We start from the raw sequence: 12286 nt of genomic DNA on the forward strand, positions 1-12286 counted from the left end.
AGCCCATCCATTGACCCCATAGACTCTCCATTGACCCCATTGACCCCATAGAGCCCTATAGACCCCTATAGACCCCCATAGACCCCTATAGACCCCTATAGAACCCCACTGACCCCTATAGACCCCTATAGACCCCCATTGACCCCCATAGACCCCTATAGACCCCCATAGACCCCTATAGACCCCTATAGACCCCTGTAGACAACCATAGACCCCAATAGGACCCCCATAGACCCCCATAGACCCCAATGGGACCCCCATAGACCCCTATAGACCTACATTGACCCCATAGACCTGCACTGACCCCATAGACCCCATAGAGCCCTATAGAGCCCTATAGAGCCCTATAGACCCCCATAGAGCCCTATAGACCCCTATAGACCCCTATAGACCCCTATAGAACATCACTGACCCCCATAGACCCCTATAGACCCGTATAGACCCCTATAGACCCCTATAGACCCCTATAGACCCCCATTGACCCCATAGCCCATCCATTGACCCCATAGACCTTCCATTGACTCCATAGCCCTTCCATTGACCCCATAGACCTTACATTGACCCTACAGACCCTCTATTGACCCCATTGACCCCATAGCCCCTCCATTGACCCCATAGACCCTCCATTGACCCCATAGACCTTCCATTGACCCCATAGACCTTCCATTGACTCCATAGACCCCATAGACTCCATAGACCCCATAAGACCCACGTACACTCTCCATTGACCCCATAGCCCCTCCACTGACCCCATAGACCCACATAGACCCAAACAGACCCCCTACTGACCCCATAGCCCCTCCATTGACCCCATAAACCCCTCTATTGACCCCATAGCCCCTCCATTGACCCCATAGACCTTCCATTGACTCCACTGACCCCATAGACCCACGTACACCCTCTATTGACCCCATAGACCTTCCATTGACCCCATTGAACCCCATAGCCCCTCCACTGACCCCATAGTCCCTCCATTGACCCCATAGACTCTCTATTGATCCCATTGACCCCATAGCCCCTCCATTGACCCCATAGACCCACGTACACCCTCTATTGACCCCATAGCCCCTCCATTGACCCCATAGACCTTCCATTGACCCCATAGACCTTCCATTGACCCCATAGACTCTCTATTGATCCCATTGACCCCATAGCCCCTCCATTGACCCCATAGACCCACGTACACCCTCTATTGACCCCATAGACCTTCCATTGACCCCATTGAACCCCATAGCCCCTCCACTGACCCCATAGTCCCTCCATTGACTCTACTGACCCCATAGCCCATCCATTGACCCCATAGACCCACGTACAACCCCTATTGACCCCATAGCCCCTCCATTGACCCCATAGACCTTCCATTGACTCCATAGACTCTCTATTGATCCCATTGACCCCATAAGACCCTCTATTGACCCCATAGCCCCTCCATTGACCCCATGGATCCACGTACACCCCCTATTGACCCCATAGACCTTCCATTGACCCCATAGACCCCACTGACCCCATAAAACCCCCCTTATCCTTTATAGGGTCGCCCTTTTGGGGTCTCACCGTCCATTGACCCCATAGGCCTCCCATTGACCCCATAGACCCTCCATTGACCCCATAGACCTTCCATTGACCCCATAGACTCCATAAGACCTTCCATTGACTCCATTGACCCCGTAAGACCCTCTATGGATCCCATTGACCCCATAGCCCCTCCACTGACCCCATAGCCCCTCCATTGACCCTACAGACCTTCCATTGACCCCATAGCCCCTCCATTGACCCTATAGACCTTCCATTGACCCCATAGCCCATCCATTGACCCCATAAGACCCTCTACTGACCCCATAGACCCCACAGCCCCTAACAGACCCTCCATTGACCCCATAGACCTTCCATTGACTCCATTGACCCTATAAGACCCTCTATTGACCCCATAGACCCCATAGACCCCATAAGACCCCCCCTTATCCTTTATAGGGTCGACCTTTTGGGGTCTCACCGTCCATTGACCTCATAGACCCTCCATTGACTCCATTGACCCCATAGACCCACGTACACCGTCTATTGACCCCATAGCCCCTCCATTGACTCTATTGACTCCATAGACCCCATAAAACCCCCCTTATCCTTTATAGGGTCGACCTTTTGGGGTCTCACCGTCTATTGACCCCATAGCCCCTCCATTGAATCTACTGACCCCATAACCCTTCCATTGACCCCATAGACCCACGTACACCCTCTATTGACCCCATAGACCCTCTATCGACCCCATAGACCCCACTGACCCCATAAAACCCCCCTTATCCCTTATAGGGTCGCCCTTTTGGGGTCTCACCGTCCATTGATCTCACAGACCCTCTATCGACCCCATAGCCCCTCCACTGACCCTATAGCCCCTCCACTGACCCCATAGCCCCTCCATTGACCCCATAGCCCCTCTATCGACCCCATAGACCTTCCATTGACCCCATAGACCCTCCATTGACTCTACTGACCCCATAGCCCATCCATTGACCCTATAGACCTTCCATTGACCCCACAGACCTTCCATTGACCCCATAGACCCCATAAGACCTTCCATTGACTCCACTGACCCCATAAGACCCTCTATTGACCCCATAGCCCCTCCACTGACCCCATAGCCCCTCCATTGACCATACCGACCTTCCATTGACCCCATAGGCCCTCTATCGACCCCATAGCCCCTCCATTGACCCCATAGCCCCTCTATTGACCCCATAGCCCCTCCATTGACCCTACAGACCTTCCATTGACCCCATAGACCCTCCATTGACCCCATAGCCCCTCCATTGACCCCATAGACCCACGTACACCCTCCATTGACCCCATAGCCCCTCTATCGACCCCATATACTCTCTATTGACCCCATAGCCCATCCATTGACCCCATAGACCCACGTACACCCTCTATTGACCCCATAGCCCCTCCATTGACCCCATAGACCCACGTACACCCCCTATTGACCCCATAGCCCCTCCATTGACCCCATAGACCCTCCATTGACCCTATAGCCCCTCTATCGACCCCATAGCCCCTCCATTGACCCCATAAGACCCTCTATTGACCCCATAGACCCTACAGCCCCAAACAGACCCTCCACTGATCCCATAGCCCCTCTATTGACCCCATAGACCCACGTACACCCTCTATTGACCCCATAGACCTTCCATTGACCCCATAGACCTTCCATTGACCCCATAGCCCCTCTATCGACCCCATAGCCCCTCTATCGACCCCATAGCCCCTCCATTGACCCCATAGCCCCTCCATTGACCCCATAGCCCCTCCATTGACCCCATAGACCCTCTACTGACTCCATAGCCCCTCCATTGACCCCATAGACCTATGTACACCCTCTATTGACCCCATAGCCCCTCTATCGACCCCATAGCCCATCCATTGACCCCATTGACCCCATAGACGCCTCATTGACCCCATAGACCCTCCATTGACCCCATAGACGCCTCATTGACCCCATAGCCCATCCATTGACCCCATAGCCCCTCTATCGACCCCATAGACCCTCCATAGACCCCATAGACCCTCCATAGACCCCATAGGCCCTCCATTGACCCCATAGACCCCATAGACCCCACATCTCACCGGCGGCCAGCAGGCGGTGCACCCTGAGGTAGCTGATGGTGAGTCTCATGATGGAGGCCTTGTCCAAGTGTGCGCTGACCCCTCGTGCGAAGGGCAGCCCATAGACCCTCCATTGACCCCATAGACCCTCCATAGACCCCATAGACCTTCCATTGACCCCATAGCCCCTCCATAGACCCCATAGACCTTCCATTGACCCCATAGACCCTCCATTGACCCCATAGACCCTCCATAGACCCCATAGACCCTCCATAGACCCCATAGACCCTCCATTGACCCCATAGACCTTCCATTGACCCTATAGACCTTCCATTGACCCCATAGACCTTCCATTGACCCCATAGACCCTCCATTGACCCCATAGACCCTCCATTGACCCCATAGACCTTCCATTGACCCCATAGACCTTCCATTGACCCCATAGCCCCTCCATTGACCCCATAGACCTTCCATTGACCCCATAGACCTTCCATTGACCCCATAGACCTTCCATTGACCCCATAGACCCCACGTCTCACCGGCGGCCAGCAGGCGGTGCACCCTGAGGTAGCTGATGGTGAGTCTCATGATGGAGGCCTTGTCCAAGTGTGCGCTGACCCCTCGTGCGAAGGGCAGCCCATAGACCCTCCATTGACCCCATAGCCCCTCCATTGACCCCATAGACCCTCCATTGACCCTATAGACCTTCCATTGACCCTATAGCCCATCCATTGACCCCATAGACCCTCCATAGACCCCATAGAACTTCCACTGACCCCATAGACGCCTCATTGACCCCATAGCCCATCCACTGACCCCATAGACTCTCTATTGACTCCATTGACCCTATAGCCCCTCCATTGACCCCATAGACCCACGTACACCCTCTATTGACCCCATCGCCCCTCCATTGACCCTATAGACCTTCCATTGACTCCACTGACCCAAACAGACCCAAACAGACCCTCCATTGACCCCATAGACTCCATAGACCCCATAGCCACTCCATTGACCCCATAGACTCTCTATTGACCCCATTGACCCCATAGACCCTCTACTGACCCCATAGCCCCTCCATAGACCCCATAGACCCTACAGCCCCAAACAGACCCTCCATTGATCCCATAGACCTTCCATTGACCCCATAGACCCCATAAGACCTTCCATTGACTCCATTGACCCCATAGCCCGTCCACTGACCCCATAGACCTTCCATTGACCCCATAGACCCTCCATTGACCCCATAGCCCCTCCATTGACCCCATAGACCCACGTACACCCTCTATTGACCCCATAGACCCTCTATCGACCCCATAGACCCCATAGACCCCATAAGACCCCCCCTATCCTTTATAGGGTCGACCTTTTGGGGTCTCACCGTCCATTGACCCCATAGACCTCCCATTGACTCCACTGACCCCATAGACCCACGTACACCCTCCATTGACCCCATAGACCCTCTATCGACCCCATAGACCCCATAGACCCCATAAGACCCCCCCAATCCTTTATAGGTTCTCACCGGCGGCCAGCAGGCGGTGCACCCTGAGGTAGCTGATGGTGAGTCTCATGATGGAGGCCTTGTCCAAGTGTGCGCTGACCCCTCGTGCGAAGGGCAGCGTGTGCGCGAGCTGGTAAAACACTTCGGTCTCACGACTACGGCGACATCGAGCGGCGTCGCGGGATCGTTCCTTCCTCAGCTCCGGGGTGGATCTGAAAAGGGTTATAGGGGAAAGTTATAGGGTCAGTGTATATGTATAGGGGGTATAGGGGGGATATGGGGTTGGGTGGAGGGGTTGTAGGGTCAGTGGGGTGGTCAATGGGGGTCTATGGGGGTCTATGGGGTGGTTAATGGGGTTGGATGGGTGATATAGGGTCGATATGGGGTTGGGTGGAGGGGTTGTAGGGTCAGAGGGGGTCTATGGGGTGGTTAATGGGGGTCTATGGGGGCCAATGGGGGTCTATGGGGTGGTCAATGGGGTTGGATGGGGGATATGGGGTCGGGAAGGGGATATAGGGTCGATATGGGGTTGGGTGGAGGGGTTATAGGGTCAGTAGGGGTCTATGGGGGTCTATGGGGTGGTTAATGGGGTTGGATGGGGGCTATGGGGTCGATATGGGGTTGGGTGGAGGGGTTATAGGGTCAGGGGGAGGTAAGGGGGATATAGGGTCAATATGGGGTTGGGTGGAGGGGTTATAGGGTCAGTGGGGGTCTATGGGGTGGTTAATGGGGGTCTATGGGGGCCAATGGGGGTCTATGGGGTGGTCAATGGGGTTGGATGGGGGATATGGGGTCGGGAAGGGGATATAGGGTCGATATGGGGTTGGGTGGAGGGGTTGTAGGGTCCGTGGGGTGGTCAGTGGGGGTCTATGGGGGTCTATGGGGTGGTCAATGGGGTTGGATGGGGGATATGGGGTCAGGAAGGGATATAGGGGGGATATGGGGTTGGGTGGAGGGGTTGTAGGGTCAGTGGGGGTCTATGGGGTGGTTAATGGGGGTCTATGGGGGTTAATGGGGGTCTAAGGGGTGGTTAATGGGGTTGGAGAGGGATATAGGGTCGATATGGGGTTGGGTGGAGGGGTTATAGGGTTGGGAAGGGGGTAGGGGGGATATAGGGTCGATATGGGGTTAGGTGGAGGGGTTGTAGGGTCAGTGGGGGTCTATGGGGGTCTATGGGGGTCTATGGGGGTCTATGGGGTGGTCAGTGGGGTTGGATGGGGGATATGGGGTTGGTTGGAGGGGTTATAGGGTCAGTGGGGGTCTATGGAGGTCAGTGGGTTGGATGGGTGATATAGGGTTGATATGGGGTTGGGTGGAGGGGTTGTAGGGTCTGTGGGGGTCTATGGGGGTCTATGGGGGTCTATGGGGGTCAATGGGGTGGTCAATGGGGTTGGATGGGGGCTATGGGGTCGATATGGGGTTGGGTGGAGGGGTTATAGGGTTGGGAAGGGGGTAGGGGGGATATAGGGTCGATATGGGGTTGGGTGGAGGGGTTGTAGGGTCAGGAGGGGATATAGGGGGGATATGGGGTCGATATAAGGTTGGGTTGAAGGGTTATAGGGTCGGGAGGGGATATAGGGGGGATATAGGGTCGATATGGGGTTGGGTGGAGGGGTTGTAGGGTCAGTGGGGGTCTATGGAGGTCAATGGGAGTCTATGGGGTGGTCAATGGGGTTGGATGGGGGATATGGGGTTGGGTGGAGGGGTTATAGGGTCGGGAAGGGGGTAGGGGGGATATAGGGTCGATATGGGGTTGGGTGGAGGGGTTGTAGGGTCAGTGGGGGTCTATGGGGGTCTATGGGGGTCAATGGGGTGGTTAATGGGGTTGGATGGCGGATATGGGGTTGGGTGGAGGGGTTATAGGCTCGGGAAGGGGGGTAGGGGGGATATAGGGTCGATATGGGGTTGGTTGGAGGCGTTATAGGGTTGCTGGGGGGGATATAGGGTTGATATGGGGTTGGGTGGAGGGGTTGTAGGGTCACTGGGGGGGATATAGGGTCGATATGGGGTTGGGTGGAGGGGTTATAGGGTCAGTGGGGGTCTATGGGGGTCTATGGGGTGGTTAATGGGGTTGGATGGGGGATATGGGGTCGGTGGGGGGGATTGGGGTGGTCAATGGGGTTGGATGGGGGATATGGGGTCAGGAAGGGATATAGGGGAGATATAGGGTTGGGTGGAGGGGTTATAGGGTCAGTGGGTGTCTATGGGGTGGTCAATGGGGTTGGATGGGGGATATGGGGTCGGTGGGGTGATATAGGGTCGATATGGGGTTGGGTGGAGGGTGTGGGGTGGACAATGGGGGTCTATGGGGTGGTTAATGGGGTTGGATGGGGGATATGGGGTTGGGAAGGGGATATAGGGTTGATATGGGGTTGGGTGGAGGGGATATAGGGTCGGGAAGAAGGTAGGGGGGATATAGAGTCGATATGGGGTTGGGTGGAGGGGTTGTAGGGTCAGTGGGGGTCTATGGGGGTCTATGGGGGTCTATGGGGGTCTAAGGGGTGGTCAGTGGGGTTGGAGAGGGATATAGGGTCGATATGGGGTTGGGTGGAGGGGTTGTAGGGTCAGAAGGGGGGTAGGGGGGATATAGGGTCGATATGGGGTTGGGTGGAGGGGTTATAGGGTCAGGAGGGGATATAGGGGGGATATGGGGTTGGGTGGACGGGTTATAGGGTCGGGAAGGGGGTAGGGGGGATATAGGGTTGATATGGGGTTGGGTGGAGGGGTTGTAGGGTACGTGGGGGTCTATGGGGGTCTATGGGGTGGTTAATGGGGTTGGATGGGTGATATAGGGTCGGGGGGGTAAATAGGGTCGATATAGGGTTGGGTGGACAGTATGGGGTTGGAATGTAAGTGGGTGTGCCTGAGTGTGCAAGAGGTGAGCGTGCAAGGGGCTCGATCAGCCCCCATTGGGGGTGGGTGTGAGTGTGTCAGTGGTTGTGAGCGTGCAAGGAAGAGCCAGAAAGGGGGGATAGGGGTGTATGAGGGTCTGTGGGTGTGCAAGAGGTGAGTGTGCAAGGGATGAGCGTGCAAGGGGCTCAATGAGCCCCTATTATTGGGGGTGGGTGTGAGTGTGTCAGTGGTTGTGAGCGTGCAAGAAAGAGCCAGAAAGGGGGGAAGTGGGGCTGGGAATGGGGGGGGGTGTGAGGGTCTATGGGTGTGCAAGGGATGAGTGTGCAAAGGATGAGCGTGCAAGGGGCTCAATCAGCTCCTGTTGGGGGGTGGATGTGAGTGTGTCAGTGGTTGTGAGCGTTCAAGGAAGGGTCTAAGAGTGCAATGAAGAGCCAGAAGGAGAGAGAGGGGGGGGGTATGAGGGTCTGTGGGTGTGCAAGGGGTAAGTGTGCAAGAGGTGAGTGTGCAAGGGGCTCAATCAGCCCCAGTTGGGGGTGGGTGTGAGGAAGGACTAAGTGTGCAAGAGGAGGCTGAAAAGGGGAAGGGGGGCTGGGAATGGGGGGGGTGTGAGGGTCTGTGTGTGTGCAAGGGATGAGTGTGCAAGGGGCTCAATCAGCCACCGTTGGGGGGTGGGTGTGAGCGTGCAGGGCTGCTGAGCGTGCAAGGAAGAGCCAGAAAGGGGAGAAGGGAGGGGGGGGGTATGAGGGTCTGTGGGTGTGCAAGGGATGAGTGTGCAAGAGATGAGCGTGCAAGGGGCTCAATCAGCCCCCATTGGGGGTGGGTGTGAGTGTGTCAGTGGTTGTGAGCGTGCGAGAAAGAGCCTGAAAGGGGGGGAAGGGGGCTGGGAATGGGGGTGTGTGGGGGTCTATGGGTGTGCAAGGGATGAGTGTGCAAGGGATGAGCGTGCAAGGGGCACGATCAGCCCCTATTATTGGGGGTGGGTGTGAGTGTGCAGGGCCGGTGAGCGTGCAAGGAAGAGCCATAAAGGGGGAAGTGGGGCTGGGAATGGGGTGGGTGTGAGGGTCTGTGGGTGTGCAAGGGATGAGTGTGCAAGGGGTGAGCGTGCAAGGGTCTCAATGAGCCCCTATTATTGGGGGTGGGTGTGAGTGTGTCAGTGGTTGTGAGCGTGCGAGCGGCCGCTGTTGCTACGTGCGGGACGAGCTGTTCCTGTTCCTTGGCCTTGAGCCCAATTGGGGCCCCTCGCACGGGGACGGGACACGAGGGGGGGGAGGGGGGGGGTGAGTGTGCGAGCCAATGAGGGTGGAGTTATGCAAATGAGGCTTAATTTATGCTAATGGCACGAGGAGAGCACGAGGATCCCCCCCCCCCCTCCCCTTGGATCACAAGCGTTGCACAAGCGTTGTGAATAGGATCCAGGCTGGGTTTTTTGCTCGTGGTTTTGCACTTTTGCACGCTCGTTTTGCACGTGGGTCACACACACACACCCCTGTATCACACCCAGCCCGTTATATGAGGTTTAAAGCACGACACAGTGTGCACTCCTTGCACGAGGATGCACGAGGAAACCCAGAGATCATTATTATAGTGCACAAGGATTTGCACACCTTGCACGAGGATGCACGAGGACGCCCATAGACCACACTCCAATACACCCAGCTCACACGAGTGTGCACAAATACACTCACACCTTGCACGAGGACACCCAGAGCTCAATGTCGCTGGGCACAAGGATTTGCACACCTTGCACGAGGATGCACGAGGACGCCCATAGACCACACTGCAATACACCCAGCTCACACTAGTGTGCACGAGGACACTCACGCCTTGCACGAGGATGCACAAGAACGTCCATAGACCACATCCAAGTACACACTAGGACACACTAGTGCACCCCTATCTTGCACGTGGATGCACGAGGATGCCCATAGACCACATCCAAGTACACTCAGCTCACACTAGTGTGCACGAGGACACACTGGGCTTGCACGAGGATGCACATAGACCACACTGCAATACAACCAGCTCACACTAGTGTGCACAAGGACACCCACACCTTGCACGAGTATGCACGAGGACGCCCATAGACCACACTGCAATACACCCAGCTCACACTAGGACACACTAGTGCACCCCTATCTTGCACGAGGATGCACTAGGACACCCATAGACCACATCCAGCTCACACGAGGGTGCACAAGGACACACGTATCTTGCACGCGGATGCACGAGGACACCCATAGACCACACTGCAATACACCCAGCTCACACTAGTACACACTAGTGCACCCCTATCTTGCACGAGGGTGCACTAGGACGCCCATAGACTACATTCAGCTCACACTAGTGTGCATGAGGACACACGTATCTTGCACGAGGATGCACGAGGACACCCATAGACCACATTGCAATACACCCAGCTCACACTAGTGTGCACGAGGACACACTGGGCTTGCACGAGGATGCACGAGGACGCCCATAGGCCACACTGCAATAGACCCAGCTCACACTAGTGTGCACAAGGACACACTGGGCTTGCACAAGGATGCACGAGGACGCCCATAGGCCACACTGCAATAGACCCACCTCACACTAGTGTGCACGAGGACTCGCACACCTTGCACGAGGATGCACGAGGATGCCCATAGACCACATCCAGATACACCCAGCTCACACTAGGACACACTAGGGCACACGTATCTTGCACAAGGATGCACTAGGACACCCATAGACCACACTGCAATACACCCAGCTCACACTAGGACACACTAGGACTTGCACACCTTGCACGAGGATGCACGAGGATGTCCATAGACCACATCCAGCTCACACAAGGGTGCACAAGGACACACGTATCTTGCACGAGGATGCACGAGGACACCCATAGACCACACTGCAATACACCCAGCTCACACGAGTGTGCACCAGGACACCCACACCTTGCACGAGTATGCACGAGGACGCCCATAGACCACACTGCAATACACCCAGCTCACACTAGGACACACTAGTGCACCCCTATCTTGCACGAGGGTGCACTAGGACACCCATATAATACATCCACATACACCCAGCTCACACTAGTGTGCACTAGTGCACCCCTATCTTGCACGAGGATGCACGAGGACACCCATAGACCACACTGCAATACACCCAGCTCACACTAGTGTGCACTAGGACTCATAGACCTTGCACGAGGACACTCATAGGCCACACTGCAATAGACCCAGCTCACACGAGTGTGCACAAGGACACTCACACCTTGCACGAGGATGCACGAGGATGCCCATAGACCACATCAAAGTACACTCAGCTCACACTAGGACACACTAGTGCACCCCTATCTTGCACAAGGATTCACCAGGACACCCATAGACCACACAAGGCCACACCAGCCTTGCACATGGTTGCACACGTGGTCTCACGCCTCTTGCACGAGGACACGGGACACACCACGACACCCTCATGTTCTTGCACGAGGACACGAGGATCCCCCCCCATTTAAAGGGATACACACCCAATTAAACCCAATTAAACCCAATGGTCCCAATTAAACCCAATGGAGGGGGGGGGGGTCCCAATTAAACCCAATGGTGCCAATTAAACCCAATGGAAGGGGGGGGGGGGTCCCAATTAAACCCAATGGAGGGGGGGGTCCCCAATTAAACCCAATGGAGGGGGGGGGTCCCCAATTAAACCCAATGGTCCCAATTAAACCCAATGGAGGGGGGGGTCCCAATTAAACCCAATGGAGGGGGGGGTCCCAATTAAACCCAATGGAGGGGGGGGGGGTCCCAATTAAACCCAATGGGGGTTGGGGGGAGGGTCCCAAAGTGTGGGGGGGGGGGGGGGGGGGTAAAGTGCCAACCAACCTAAAGGGGGCGGATCCCCCTATTAAACTTATATGTGACCCCCCCCCCCCCCCCCCCCGGATCCCTTCTATGGGGCTGGGGGGGGGTGTTAAGCAACAACTTAACTTGCTCCCCCCTCCCCCTAAAACGACCCCCCCCCATTTCCCTTCCGGACCCCCTACCACCCCCCCCCCCGGACCTCAATACCCCCCCTTGAAGACCCTAGACCCCCCCCACCCACCCCCTATCCTATACCAGCCCCCATTAAAGGGTCCAACGACCCCCCCCCCCCCGTCCCAAGACCCCCCCCAAGTACACACCCCCTTCCCCCCTATTCACTCTATGACCCCCCCCAACCTCAAGCCCCCCCACTTGACGACAATAGACCCCGCCCACTCCCACCCCACCCACCCCGTATCCTACACCGGACCCCATTAAGGGGTCCAACGACCCCCACCCACCCTAAGCCCCCCCCAAGCCCCGGGAC

At 56.2% G+C, this 12286-nt stretch overlaps 1 protein-coding gene across 1 annotated transcript in view; it reads right to left on the reverse strand.

The window, feature by feature from the left end:
* Window positions 1-3759, reverse strand: part of LOC107307757 (hypoxia-inducible factor 3-alpha-like) — a 29450-nt gene extending 25691 nt beyond the window's left edge. Inside the window, exon 1 of the mRNA XM_085534559.1 lies at window positions 3619-3759. Coding sequence (XP_085390685.1) covers window positions 3619-3751 — 133 coding nt within the window. The 5' untranslated portion in view covers window positions 3752-3759. The remainder of the gene's footprint in view (window positions 1-3618) is intronic.
* Window positions 3760-12286: the final 8527 nt, after the last annotated feature.

The sequence above is a fragment of the Coturnix japonica genome, unplaced genomic scaffold, assembly GCF_054131305.1.
Source record: "Coturnix japonica strain WE unplaced genomic scaffold, WE-NBRP24 Scf085, whole genome shotgun sequence".
Taxonomy (NCBI): domain Eukaryota; kingdom Metazoa; phylum Chordata; class Aves; order Galliformes; family Phasianidae; genus Coturnix; species Coturnix japonica.